Source organism: Pseudorasbora parva, chromosome 23, assembly GCF_024679245.1.
Source record: "Pseudorasbora parva isolate DD20220531a chromosome 23, ASM2467924v1, whole genome shotgun sequence".
Taxonomy (NCBI): Eukaryota; Metazoa; Chordata; class Actinopteri; order Cypriniformes; family Gobionidae; genus Pseudorasbora; species Pseudorasbora parva.
The window spans coordinates 38349025-38364794 of record NC_090194.1 but is presented as its reverse complement, the minus strand read 5'-3'; the positions used below and the strand labels follow the sequence as shown (position 1 = coordinate 38364794).

The 15770-nt window shown below is 45.9% G+C and overlaps 1 protein-coding gene across 1 annotated transcript; it reads left to right on the top strand.

The window, feature by feature from the left end:
- The first annotated feature begins 31 nt into the window (after window positions 1-31).
- vps26c (VPS26 endosomal protein sorting factor C) lies at window positions 32-12778 on the top strand. The gene is made up of 8 exons (XM_067434253.1): window positions 32-236; window positions 1867-2010; window positions 2297-2446; window positions 3795-3875; window positions 4021-4095; window positions 10100-10250; window positions 12268-12420; window positions 12529-12778. The coding sequence occupies exons 1-8, from the start codon at window positions 180-182 to the stop codon at window positions 12609-12611; spliced, it is 894 nt and encodes a 297-aa protein (XP_067290354.1). The 5' UTR covers window positions 32-179; the 3' UTR covers window positions 12612-12778.
- Window positions 12779-15770: the final 2992 nt, after the last annotated feature.

Sequence of the window (15770 nt, the reverse complement as noted above, 5' to 3'; positions counted from 1 at the left end):
AGAGAAGTTTCTGAAGGACATGTAATAAAGTTTGGGGGTTTTATGCAAAAGTAAGAGGTTTTTGTCTAATACTGTTTTGATTATAAGCTCTTCATTACGTGCGGTTAAATGAAGACACGCCCCTCCCGATGACGCCAGCGATCATATGACAGCGACGCGGAAGCGCGCGAGCAGGGAAGATGAGCGTCTCGCTGGACATCAGACTGAAGCGCGCGAATAAAGTCTATCATGAAGGGGTGAGTGTGAGTGTGTGTGTGTGTGTTGAGCTGAGAGTCTCTCTTGTGTCTGTCTGTCTGTCTGTCTGTCTGTCTGTCTGTGTGTCTGTCTGTCTGTCTGTCTGTCTGTCTGTCTGTCTGTCTGTGTGTGTGTGTGTCTGTCTGTCTGTTTGTGGGTCTCACTCCAATGTGTGTGTGTGTGTGTGTGTGTGTGTGTGTTGAGCTGAGAGTCTCTCTTGTGTCTGTCTGTCTGTCTGTGTGTGTGTGTGTGTGTGTGTGTGTGTGTGTCTGTCTGTCTGTTTGTGAGTCTCACTCCAATGTGTGTGTGTGTGTGTGTGTGTGTGTGTGTGTGTGTGTTGAGCTGAGAGTCTCTCTTGTGTCTGTATGTGTGTGTCTGTCTGTCTGTCTGTCTGTCTGTGTGTGAGTCTCACTCGTGTGTGTGTGTGTGTGTGTGTGTGTGTGTTTTGTGTTTGTGTCTGGCTGTCTGTGAGTCTCACTCGTGTGTGTGTGTGTGTTTTGTGTTTGTGTCTGTCTGTCTGTAAGTCTCACTCGTGTGTGTGTGCGTGTGTGCGTTTTGTGTTTGTGTCTGTCTGTCTGTAAGTCTCACTCGTATGTGTGTGTGTGTGCGCGTGTGTGTGTGTGTGTTTTGTGTTTGTGTCTGTCTGTCTGTGAGTCTCACTCGTGTGTGTGCGTGTGTGTGTGTTGTGTTTGTGTGTGTCTGTCTGTGAGTCTCACTCGTGTGTGCGTGTTTTGTGTTTGTGTCTGTCTGTCTGTGAGTCTCACTCGTGTGTGTGCGTGTGTGTGTGTTGTGTTTGTGTGTGTCTGTCTGTGAGTCTCACTCGTGTGTGCGTGTGTGTGTGTTGTGTTTGTGTGTGTCTGTCTGTGAGTCTCACTCGTATGTGTGTGTGTGTGCGCGTGTGTGTGTTTTGTGTTTGTGTCTGTCTGTCTGTGAGTCTCACTCGTGTGTGTGCGTGTGTGTGTGTTGTGTTTGTGTGTGTCTGTCTGTGAGTCTCACTCGTATGTGTGTGTGTGTGCGCGTGTGTGTGTTTTGTGTTTGTGTGTGTCTGTCTGTGAGTCTCACTCGTGTGTGTGCGTGTGTGTGTGTTGTGTTTGTGTGTGTCTGTCTGTGAGTCTCACTCGTGTGTGTGCGTGTGTGTGTGTTGTGTTTGTGTGTGTCTGTCTGTGAGTCTCACTCGTGTGTGTGCGTGTGTGTGTTTTGTGTTTGTCGCCTTTGGCTTGGCTTGCTCAGTTGGGGACACTAAAAATATGATTAAAGTTATTCAACTTATTATACAAATAAAATTTATGAATGAGGTTTTATTTAATTCTATAAACTTAAATACTGATCTGCCAACATTGTTGCTATATGATAAATTAAACTAAGCTGATAACATCACTGTTTTCTCCAGAACGACTGTACAGCCAAATCTAATTTTGTCGCAATATTATCCTGTTTGACACTGTGAAGCTGCTTTGACACAATCGTGATTGTAAAAGCGCTATATAAATAAAGTTGATTGATTGATTGATTGTTTGTGTCTGTCTGTCTGTGAGTCTCACTCGTGCGTGTGTGTGTGTGTGTGTTGTGTTTGTGTGTGTCTGTCTGTGAGTCTCACTCGTATGTGTGTGTGTGTGTGTGTGTGTGTTCCAGGAGCGGCTGAGTGGAGTTCTGGTGGTCATCAGCCGAGATGCGCTGCAGCATCAGGGGCTTTCTCTCGCTCTGGAGGGGCTCGTGAACCTGACGCTGAGCTCCAGGAGTGTGGGAGTGTTCGAGGCCTTCTACAACTCCGTCAAGGTGTCTCTCTCTCTCACACACACACACACACACACACACACACACACACACACACACACACACACACACACACACACACACACACAGACACACACACACACACACACACACAGACACAGAAGTGTTTTGTTCATGTTAGTTAATGAGCCCTAGTTTTCCGGATCTGAATGATGATTGCCGTCTTGACAGCAGAATCTGAAGGAGTCTCATTACATCTGTTGAAGGTTTTGCGTCACTGATTTTGTGTGTGTGTGTGTGTGTGTGTGTGTGTGTGTGTGATGTCCAGCCCATCCAGCTGGTGTCCAGTAACATGGAGGTGGTGAAGCCTGGGAAGTTTCCTGCGGGAAGAACCGAGATCCCGTTTGAGTTTCCCCTGCAGGCCAAAGCCAACAAGGTCCTGTACGAGACATACCACGGCGTGTTCGTCAACATACAGGTGAGCGAACACACACAATCACTCACTCAGACACACACACACTCACTCACTCACTCACTCAGACTCACAGACATACACACACTCACTCACTCAGACACACACACACACACACACACACACACACACACACACTCACTCACTCACTCAGACTCACAGACTCACTCACTCAGACACACACACACTTACTCAGACACACACACACACACTCACTCAGACTCACTCACTCACAGACTCACTCAGACACACACACTCACTCAGACACACACACACTCACTCACTCACCCAGACTCACACACACACTCACTCACTCATTCACTCACTCATTCACTCAGACACACACACACACACACACACTCACTCACTCACTCACTCAGACTCACTCACTCACTCACTCACTCAGACACACACACTCACTCACTCACTCAGACTCACAGACACACACACACTCACTCACTCACTCACTCAGACTCACAGACTCACTCACTCAGACACACACACACACACACACTCACTCACTCACTCACTCACTCAGACACTCACAGACTCACTCAGACACACACACTCACTCACTCACCCAGACTCTCAGACTCACTCACTCACCCAGACTCTCAGACTCACTCACTCACCCAGACTCACAGACTCACTCACTCACCCACAGACTTCACTCACTCACCCACAGACTCACTCACTCACCCACAGACTCACTCACTCACCGACTCACTCACTCACTCACTCACCCACAGACTCACTCACTCACTCACCCACAGACTCACTCACTCACTCACCCACAGACTCACTCACTCACCCACAGACTTCACTCACTCACCCACAGACTCACTCACTCACCCACAGACTCACTCACTCACTCACCCACAGACTCACTCACTCACTCACCCACAGACTCACTCACTCACTCACAGACTCACTCACTCACTCACCCACAGACTCACTCACTCACCGACTCACTCACTCACTCACTCACCCACAGACTCACTCACTCACTCACCCACAGACTCACTCACTCACTCACCCACAGACTCACTCACTCACTCACCGACTCACTCACTCACTCACTCACCCACAGACTCACTCACTCACCCACCGACTCACTCACTCACTCACTCACCCACTGACTCACTCACTCACCCACCGACTCACTCACTCACCGACTCACTCACTCACTCACTTACCCACAGACTCACTCACTCACTCACTCACCGACTCACTCACTCACTCACTTACCCACAGACTCACTCACTCACCCACCGACTCACTCACTCACTCACTCACCCACAGACTCACTCAGACTCACTCACTCACTCACTCACCAAATTTCATTGTGTTCTAGTACACGCTCCGCTGCGACATGAGACGCCCGCTGCTCGCCAAAGACCTGAGCAAGAGCTGTGAATTCATGCTGCACTGCCAGGTCAGAAACACACACACACACGACGAGGCACAGTCACATGACCCACAGAGTCAGTAACAGCAGTGTGTGTGTGTGTGTGTGTGTGTGTGTGTGTGTGTGTGTGTGTGTGTGTGTGTGTGTGTGTGTGTGTGTGTGTGTGTTTTAGCCGCAGAAAGCCAAGCTCCAGCCGAATCCGGTGGACTTCACCATCACTCCGGAGACGCTGCAGAACGTCAGAGAGGTACGAGGATCTCCATGCCAAGCCTTCACCCTTTAAATATCATTCAGAAAGGGTTAAAGGGTCATGACCCGTGTCTTCTGTGATTGGCTAACATCTTTGCATCTCTTCACAGATATTTGTGAAGTGTTGATAATAGCATCAGATCTGAGCATTAGCCGATCACAGACAGGAATGATCTCCAGGGTTCCTGCAAAAATACATGTTCACAAGCGCTCTCCCAGCGTTAGGATCCTTTATCCGAAACCTACCTATGTTTATAAGGAACGAGCTTGCTTTCAATAAAAGCTGTGTTTGAGTTCTGCAACACGTTTTTATGAGATATTACATGTCAAAATATCGAGGAATGTTTGATTTCTCAAATTTCCCTTTAAAGATTTCCTAATCATACTGTGCAGTTGTTTGGAGTCAAATTTTTTTATTATTTGTGACAAATAGTTAGATGTAATTTTTGACCAGACTGTCATACAAAGTAAATATAAAAACACACGCAAACCCAAGAGAACCAACCAAAGCAGAGTCCTGCACGGGTTAGGGTACCCGACGGGTCGACCCTGAAACGGGTAAAAAACATCCAACTGTGTCGGATACGGGCCGGGTCGGGGGAACACGGGTCTAACATGGGCTTAAAGTCACGTGCCAACGAAAAAATATATCCATATTTTTAGGAACACGTCTACAAAAATATGTCTTGCCTGTATTTCAAGTTCATAAAATAATTTTAAAACAATATCAGGTTATTGGTGCTCGCGCCGCCGCGCGCCCTGCCAGGATTCTCTCGCTTTCCAAAAATCACACAGGGCTTCAAGGGGGTCGCACACCAGACGCGAAGCTCAGCGCCGGGCCCGCACATTATATAGGCCTACGCGCACATTATATAGGCCTACGCGCACATTATATAGGCCTACGCGCACATTATATAGGCCTACGCGCACATTATATAGGCCTACGCTCACATTATATAGGCCTACGCGCACATTATATAGGCCTACGCGCACATTATATAGGCCTACGCGCACATTATATAGGCCTACGCTCACATTATATAGGCCTACGCTCACATTATATAGGCCTACGCGCACATCCTATAAGCCTATGCTCACATCCTATAGGCCTACGCTCACATCCTATAGGCCTACGCGCACATCATATAGGCCTACGCGCACATTATATAGGCCTACGCGCACATCATATAGGCCTACGCGTACATTATATAGGCCTACGCGCACATTATATAGGCCTACGCTCACATTATATAGGCCTACGCGTACATTATATAGGCCTACGCGCACATTATATAGGCCTACGCTCACATCCTATAGGCCTACGCGCACATCATATAGGCCTACGCGCACATTATATAGGCCTACGCGCACATTATATAGGCCTACGCGTACATCCTATAGGCCTACGCGCACATCATATAGGCCTACGCGCACATTATATAGGCCTACGCGCACATCATATAGGCCTACGCGTACATTATATAGGCCTACGCGCACATTATATAGGCCTACGCTCACATTATATAGGCTTACGCTCACATTATATAGGCCTACGCGCACATTATATAGGCCTACGCGCACATTATATAGGCCTACGCGCACATCCTATAGGCCTATGCTCACATCCTATAGGCCTACGCTCACATCCTATAGGCCTACGCGCACATCATATAGGCCTACGCGCACATTATATAGGCCTACGCGCACGCGCACATTATATAGGTCTACGCTCACATTATATAGGCCTACGCGCACATTATATAGGCCTACGCGCACATTATATAGGCTTACGTGCACATCATATAGGCCTACGCTCACATTATATAGGCCTATGCGCACATTATATAGGTCTACGCTCACATTATATAACATATAGGCCTACGCTCACAACATATATGCCTACGCTCACATTATATATGCCTACGCTCACATTATATATGCCTACGCTCACATTATATAGGCCTACGCTCACAACATATAGGCCTACGCTCACAACATATAGGCCTACGCTCACATTATATAACATATAGGCCTACGCTCACAACATATAGGCCTACGCTCACAACATATAGGCCTACGCTCACATTATATAACATATAGGCCTACGCTCACAACATATATGCCTACGCTCACATTATATAGGCCTACGCTCACATTATATAGGCCTATGCTCATTATATAACATTATAGGCCTACACTCACATTATATAGGCCTACGCTCACATTATATAGGCCTACGCGCACATCATATAACATTATATAGGCCTACGCGCACATCATATAACATTATATAGGCCTACGCTCACATTATATAACATATAGGCCTACACTCACATTATATAACATATAGGCCTACGCTCACAACATATAGGCCTACGCTCACATTATATAACATATAGGCCTACGCTCACATTATACAACATATAGGCCTACGCTCACAACATATAGGCCTACGCTCACAACATATATGCCTACGCTCACATTATATAGGCCTACGCTCACATTATATAGGCCTACGCTCACATTATATAGGCCTACGCTCACAACATATAGGCCTACGCTCACAACATATAGGCCTACGCTCACATTATGTAACATATAGGCCTACGCTCACATTATATAACATCTAGGCTTACGCTTACATTATATAGGCCTACGCTCACATTATATAGGCCTATGCTCATTATATAACATTATAGGCCTACGCTCACATTATATAGGCCTACACTCATTATATAACATTATAGGCCTACGCTCACATTATATAGGCCTACGCACACATTAAATATCATTATATAGGCCTACGCGCACATTATATAGGCCTATGCACACATTATATAGCATTAAATAGGCCTACGCGCACATTATATAGCATTGTATAGGCCTACGCTCACATTATATAGGCCTATGCGCACATTATATAGCATTATATAGGCCTATGCGCACATTATATAGGCCTATGCGCACATTATATAGCATTGTATAGGCCTACGCTCACATTATATAGGCCTACGCGCACATTATATGGCATTGTATAGGCCTACGCTCACAACATATAGGCCTATACGCACATTATATAGCATTAAATAGGCCTACGCGCACATATAGCATTATATAGGCCTACGCACACATTAAATGGCATTGTATAGGCCTACGCTCACAACATATAGGCCTATACGCACATTATATAGCATTAAATAGGCCTACGCGCACATATAGCATTATATAGGCCTATGCGCACATTATATAGCATTATATAGGCCTACACGCACATTATATAGGCCTACGCGCACATTATATAGCCCTATGCGCACATTATATAGCATTATATAGGCCTACACGCACATTATATAGGCCTACGCGCACATTATATAGGCCTACGCGCACATTATATAGCATTATATAGGCCTACGCGCACATTATATAGCATTATATAGGCCTACGCGCACATTATGTAGGCCTACGCTCACATTATATAGTACTACGCTCATTATATAACATTATAGGCCTACGCGCACATTATATAGGCCTACGCGCACATTATATAGGCCTACGCTCATTATATAACATTATAGGCCTACGTGCACATTATATAGGCCTACGCGCACATTATATAGGCCTACGCGCACATATAGCATTATATAGGCCTATGCGCACATTATATAGGCCTACGCGCACATTATATAGCATTATATAGGCCTACGCGCACATTATATAGCATTATATAGGCCTACGCGCACATTATATAGCATTATATAGGCCTACGCGCACATTATATAGTCCTACGCGCACATTATATAGGCCTACGCTCATTATATAACATTATAGGCCTACGCGCACATTATATAGGCCTACGCGCACATTATATAGGCCTACGCGCACATTATATAGGCCTACGCTCACATTATATAGGCCTACGCTCACATTATATAGGCCTACGCTCACATTATATAGGCCTACGCTCACATTATATAGGCCTACGCGCACATTATATAGGCCTACGCGCACATTATAGGCCTACGCGCACATAGGCCTACGCGCACATTATATAGGCCTACGCGCACATATAGGCCTACGCTCACATTATATAGGCCTACGCGCACATTATATAGGCCTACGCGCACATAGGCCTACGCGCACATTATATAGGCCTACGCGCACATTATATAGGCCTACGCGCACATATAGGCCTACGCTCACATTATATAGGCCTACGCGCACATTATATAGGCCTACGCGCACATTATATAGGCCTACGCGCACATTATATAGGCCTACGCGCACATTATATAGGCGGACGCTCACATTATATAGGCCTACGCTCACATTATAGGCCTATGCGCACATTATATAGGCGGACGCTCACATTATATAGGCCTACGCTCACATTATATAGGCCTACGCGCACATTATATAGGCCTACACTCACATTATATAGGCCTACGCGCACATTATATAGGCCTACGCTCACATTATATAGGCCTACGCGCACATTATATAGGCCTACGCGCACATTATAGGCCTACGCGCACATAGGCCTACGCGCACATTATATAGGCCTACGCGCACATTATATAGGCCTACGCGCACATATAGGCCTACGCTCACATTATATAGGCCTACGCGCACATTATATAGGCCTACGCGCACATTATATAGGCCTACGCGCACATTATATAGGCCTACGCGCACATTATATAGGCCTACGCGCACATTATATAGGCGGACGCTCACATTATATAGGCCTACGCTCACATTATAGGCCTATGCGCACATTATATAGGCGGACGCTCACATTATATAGGCCTACGCTCACATTATATAGGCCTACGCGCACATTATATAGGCCTACACTCACATTATATAGGCCTACGCGCACATTATATAGGCCTACGCGCACATTATATAGGCCTACGCGCACATTATATAGGCCTACGCTCACATTATATAGGCCTACGCGCACATTATATAGGCCTACGCTCACATTATATAGGCCTACGCGCACATTATATAGGCCTACGCTCACATTATATAGGCCTACGCGCACATTATATAGGCCTACGCTCACATTATATAGGCCTACGCTCACATTATATAGGCCTACGCGCACATTATATAGGCCTACGCGCACATTATATAGGCCTACGCTCACATTATATAGGCCTACGCGCACATTATATAGGCCTACACTCACATTATATAGGCCTACGCTCACATTATATAGGCCTACGCGCACATTATAGGCCTACGCGCACATTATATAGGCGGACGCTCACATTATATAGGCCTACGCGCACATTATATAGGCGGACGCTCACATTATATAGGCGGACGCTCACATTATATAGGCGGACGCTCACATTATATAGGCCTACGCGCACATTATATAGGCCTACGCGCACATCATATAGGCCTACGCTCACATTATATAGGCCTACGCTCACATTATATAGGCCTATATTATATAGGCGGGTTTTAATTAGTGCTCCATGTTGGAAAACGGGTTGGATGCGGGTTAACGCACCGCGGGTAGGGGCGGCTACGGATTGACAAAATCAGAACCGTGCAGGACTCTGAACCAAATATTAATAACTGTTGCTTTTTTGTGCATTTGTTTGCATAGTAAATTACGTGTAAATGTAGTTTGTATTTTTAATTTGTAATTTTGACATAAATACCTTCACCAAGTTTAGCGTTTTGTTCTTTTCTCATGTTTAACACTTTAAAAAGTATAAAATATTTTTTCTCATTTTAATGATTTAAATGTTTAAGTTAAAAAAAGAAAACATGCATAACAATTGCTGAAATAAAATGTATGTTTATTTTACATACTTATTAAATTAGAAATAAACTTATACTTTAGATTGCAGTGTTTAGATTATATAATCCTGTTATAGGATTTTTTATAAATAAAGAAAATTGTCACATCAGCCAAACAAAGATTCATCAAAACCGATAACTGACAAATATCAGCCGATAACGTGTGGTTTTGTGTTCTTTAGAGGACCTCGTTACCCAAGTTCCTGATCAAAGGTCACCTGGACGCCACCAGCTGTGCAATCACGCGACCTTTGACCGGTGAGCTGGTGGTGGAGAGGTCAGAGGTCGCCATCAAGAGCATCGAGCTGCAGCTGGTCCGTGTAGAGACCTGTGGTAAGAAACAGACCCACAGACCGATCAGTGTTTAGGCTGCACTGATAGCGTTACGTCACCGTGATCAGGCTGCACTGATAGCGTTACGTCACCGTGATCAGACTGAGCTGATAGCGTTACGTCACCGTGATCAGACTGAGCTGATAGCGTTACGTCACCGTGATCAGACTGAGCTGATAGCGTTACGTCACCGCGATCAGACTGAGCTGATAGCGTTACGTCACCGTGATCAGACTGAGCTGATAGCGTTACGTCACCGCGATCAGACTGAGCTGATAGCGTTACGTCACCGCGATCAGACTGAGCTGATAGCGTTACGTCACCGTGATCAGACTGAGCTGATAGCGTTACGTCACCGTGATCAGACTGAGCTGATAGCGTTACGTCACCGTGATCAGACTGAGCTGATAGCGTTACGTCACCGTGATCAGACTGAGCTGATAGCGTTACGTCACCGTGATCAGGCTGAGCTGATAGCGTTACGTCACCGTGATCAGGCTGAGCTGATAGCGTTACGTCACCGTGATCAGGCTGAGCTGATAGCGTTACGTCACCGTGATCAGACTGAGCTGATAGCGTTACGTCACCGTGATCAGACTGAGCTGATAGCGTTACGTCACCGTGATCAGACTGAGCTGATAGCGTTACGTCACCGTGATCAGACTGAGCTGATAGCGTTACGTCACCGTGATCAGACTGAGCAGATAACGTTACGTCACCGTGATCAGACTGAGCTGATAGCGTTACGTCACCGTGATCAGGCTGAGCTGATAGCGTTACGTCACCGTGATCAGGCTGAGCTGATAGCGTTACGTCACCGTGATCAGGCTGAGCTGATAGCGTTACGTCACGTGATCAGGCTGAGCTGATAGCGTTACGTCACCGTGATCAGGCTGAGCTGATAGCGTTACGTCACCGTGATCAGGCTGAGCTGATAGCGTTACGTCACCGTGATCAGGCTGAGCTGATAGCGTTACGTCACCGTGATCAGGCTGAGCTGATAGCGTTACGTCACCGTGATCAGACTGAGCTGATAGCGTTACGTCACCGTGATCAGGCTGAGCTGATAGCGTTACGTCACCGTGATCAGACTGAGCTGATAGCGTTACGTCACCGTGATCAGACTGAGCTGATAGCGTTACGTCACCGTGATCAGACTGAGCTGATAGCGTTACGTCACCGTGATCAGACTGAGCTGATAGCGTTACGTCACCGTGATCAGGCTGAGCTGATAGCGTTACGTCACCGTGATCAGGCTGAGCTGATAGCGTTACGTCACCGTGATCAGGCTGAGCTGATAGCGTTACGTCACCGTGATCAGGCTGAGCTGATAGCGTTACGTCACCGTGATCAGACTGAGCTGATAGCGTTACGTCACCGTGATCAGACTGAGCTGATAGCGTTACGTCACCGCGATCAGACTGAGCTGATAGCGTTACGTCACCGCGATCAGACTGAGCTGATAGCGTTACGTCACCGCGATCAGACTGAGCTGATAGCGTTACGTCACCGCGATCAGACTGAGCTGATAGCGTTACGTCACCGCGATCAGACTGAGCTGATAGCGTTACGTCACCGTGATCAGGCTGAGCTGATAGCGTTACGTCACCGCGATCAGGCTGAGCTGATAGCGTTACGTCACCGCGATCAGACTGAGCTGATAGCGTTACGTCACCGCGATCAGACTGAGCTGATAGCGTTACGTCACCGCGATCAGACTGAGCTGATAGCGTTACGTCACCGTGATCAGACTGAGCTGATAGCGTTACGTCACCGTGATCAGACTGAGCTGATAGCGTTACGTCACCGCGATCAGACTGAGCTGATAGCGTTACGTCACCGTGATCAGACTGAGCTGATAGCGTTACGTCACCGTGATCAGGCTGAGCTGATAGTGTTACGTCACCGTGATCAGACTGAGCTGATAGCGTTACGTCACCGTGATCAGACTGAGCTGATAGCGTTACGTCACCGTGATCAGGCTGTGGTGTGTTCAGTGTTACCTGTGTGTGTTCAGGCTGTGCTGAGGGGTACGCTAGAGATGCCACAGAGATCCAGAACATCCAGATTGCTGAAGGAGACGTCTGTCATGGCCTCTCCATCCCCATATACATGGTGTTTCCTCGGCTCTTCACCTGCCCAACGCTTGAAACCACCAACTTTAAAGTCGGTAAGGATCTCTTTTGCATGTTCAGTACCAGATTTGTATTTGGTATTGTGTGTGTTTATGTTCCACAGTCAATTATTGCATTTATAGATTTACTTTCTTCCCTTCTAGAATTTGAGGTGAACATTGTGATTGTTCTTCACGACGATCATTTGATAACTGAAAACTTCCCACTGAAGCTGGTCAGAGTTTGAGTCCAAAATCAACAGCTGAGGCCTTTGGATCCGTTGCAAGAATTTTGTATTATGATGAATGGAAAAATTACTCTTTTCAAAGTAAATTGCTTAAAGACTTTTGATCATGAGTGACATGTGGACATTAGCTCCTGTAAAGTGTTTAATAAAGCCAACTGCTCACCTGAGATACTGGTCATTTGTGGATCTTTAACTGTTTTTAATGTTTTATTCTTTGGCATCATGTAATGCAGGGATTCCCAGACATCTGTATCAGCCAAAGCTAAAATAATGAACTTTTTTCTCACAATTGTCATACAAAATTTTTTGATTAAAGACTTCTGTTCTGTTCTTGTCACTTTCGAAGCAAGCATAATGTGTTCTTTGTTTACTTGATTATTTATTTATATATATAAAATGAATAAAAGGGCCTATATATGATCTACTTTAATGCTGAGAAAATATTTATTTGGAATATTTAAATAATATTATGCAGTCTGATTACAAGTCTGGATTTCATATGAAGACCTTTGTGTGCTTTTAACTATACAGTGGGTACAGAAAGTATTCAGACCACCTTAACATTTGTCACTCTTTGTTATATTGCAGCCATTTGCTAAAATCATTTAAGTTCATTTTTTTCACATTAATGTACACACAGCACCCCATATTGACAGAAAACAGAATTGTTGACATTTTTGCAGATTTATTACAAAAGAAAACCTGAAATTTCACATGGCCCTCAGTATTCAGACTCTTTGCAGAAGCACCCATTTGATCTAACCCAGCCATGAGTCTTTTTGGGAAAGATGGAAGTTTTCCACAGCTGGATTTTGGGATCTTCTGCCATTCCTCCTGCAGATCCTCTCCAGTTCTGTCAGGTTGGATGGTAAACGTTGGTGGACAGCCATTTTCAGGTCTCTCCAGAGATGCTCAATTGGGTTTAAGTCAGGGCTCTGGCTGGGCCAATCAAGAACAGTCACAGTTGTTGTTAAGCCACTCCTCCGTTATTTTAGCTGTGCTTTGGGTCATTGTCTTGATGGAAGGTGAACCTTCGGCCCAGTCTGAGGTCCTGAGCACTCTGGAGAAGGTTTTTGTCCAGGATATCCCTGTACTTGGCCGAATTCATCTTTCCCTCGATTGCAACCAGTCGTCCTGTCCCTGCAGCTGAAAAACACCCCACAGCATGATGCTGCCACCACCATGTTTCACTGTTGGAACTGTATTGGACAGGTGATATTTTTCTCCACACATACCGCTTAGAATTAAAGCCAAAAAGTTCTATCTTGGTCTCATCAGACCAGATAATCTTATTTCTCACCATCTTGGAGTCCTTTAGGTGTTTTTTAGCAAACGTTCATGTGTGTTGCTCTGAGGAGAGGCTTCCGTCGGCCACTCTGCCATAAAGCCCCGACTGGTGGAGGGCTGCAGTGATGAATGACTTTCTCCAACTCTCTCCCCTCTCTGCATCTCTGGAGCTCAGCCACAGTGATCTTTGGGTTCTTCTTTACCTCTCTCACCAAGGCTCTTCTCCACCGCTAGCTCAGTTTGGCCGGACGGCCAGCTCTAGGAAGGGTTTTGGTCGTCCCAAATGTCTTCCATTTGAGGATTATAGAGGCCACTGTGCTCTTAGGAACCTTAAATGCAGCAGACATTTTTAGGCAGTTCCTTTGACCTCCTGATCCTCATTTGCTCTGACGTGCACTGTGAGCTGTAAGGTCTTATATAGACAGGTGTGTGGCTTTCCTAATCAAGTCCAATCAGTATAATCAAACACAGCTGGACTCAAATGAAGGTGTAGAACCATTTCAAGGATGATCAGAAGAAATGGACAGCACCTGAATTAAATATATGAGTGTCACAGCAAAGGGTCTGAATACTGAGGACCATGTGATATTTCAGTTTTTCTTTTTTAATAAATCTGCAAAAATGTCAAGAATTCTGTGTTTTTTCTGTCAATATGGGGCGCTGTGTGTACATTAATGAGAAAAAAATGAACTTAAATGATTTTAGCAAATGGCTGCAATATAACAAAGAGTGACAAATGTAAGGGGTCTAAATACTTTCCGTACCAACTGTACATACACCGATCAGGCGTAATGACCGAATATTGTGTTGGTCCCCCTGATGCATCTCTGATGGACTCCACTCGACCCCTGAAGGGGTGCTGTCGTAACCGGCACCAAGATGTTAGCAGCAGAACCTCTCAGTCCTGTAAGTTGCGAGGTGGATCGGACATGTTTGTTCGGCTCATCCCACAGATGCTCGATTGGATTGAGATCTGGGGAATCTGGAGGCCGCCTTCTTCCCATAGTGCATCCTGGGGCCATGTGTTCCCCAGGTAAGCCACACACACACACACCCGGCCATCCACGTGATGCAGAAGAACACGTGATTCCTCAGACCAGGCCACCTTCTTCCATTGCTCCGTGGTCCAGTTCTGATGCTCACGTGCCACTGTTGGTGCTTTCGGCGGGGTCAGGGGTCAGAGGTCACCCTATGCCGCCCCATACACCTCAAACTGAGCTGCTCTGTGTATTCTGACAGCTTTCTATCAGAACCAGCATTAACTTCTGGAGCAGTTTGAGCTCCAGTAGCTCGTCTGTTTGATCGGACCCCACGGGCCAGCCTTCGCTCCCCACGGTCATCAATGAGCCTTGGCCGCCCATGACCCTGTGGCCGGTTCTCCACTGGTCCTTCCTTGGAGCACTTTTGATAGATACTGACCACTGCAGACCGGGAACAGCCCACAAGAGCTGCAGTTTTGGAGATGCTCTGACCCAGTCGTCTAGCCGTCACAATCTGGCCAAACTCGCTCTAATCCTTACGCTTGCCCATTTCTCCTGCTTCACACACATCAACTCTGAGGACGAAATGTTCACTTGCTGCCTAATATATCCCACCCACTAACAGGAGCTGTGTGTGTGTGTATATATGCGTGTCTCTATATATATATACACACAAAAATAAAATAAAAAATATATGCACTGTAAGGCATCTTAGTTTTATATTGACTATTTATTTTTAAAATTAGATTTATAATTAAAAATAGTTTAAAAAATGGGAAGAAATTGTATTATTAGTTTTACATGATTTGATTGATTTTCCCGCTAAAGCCGATCTGAGGAAACACACTGGCCGTTTATCGCCGCTCTCGTCTGAAATAACACAGCACGACTG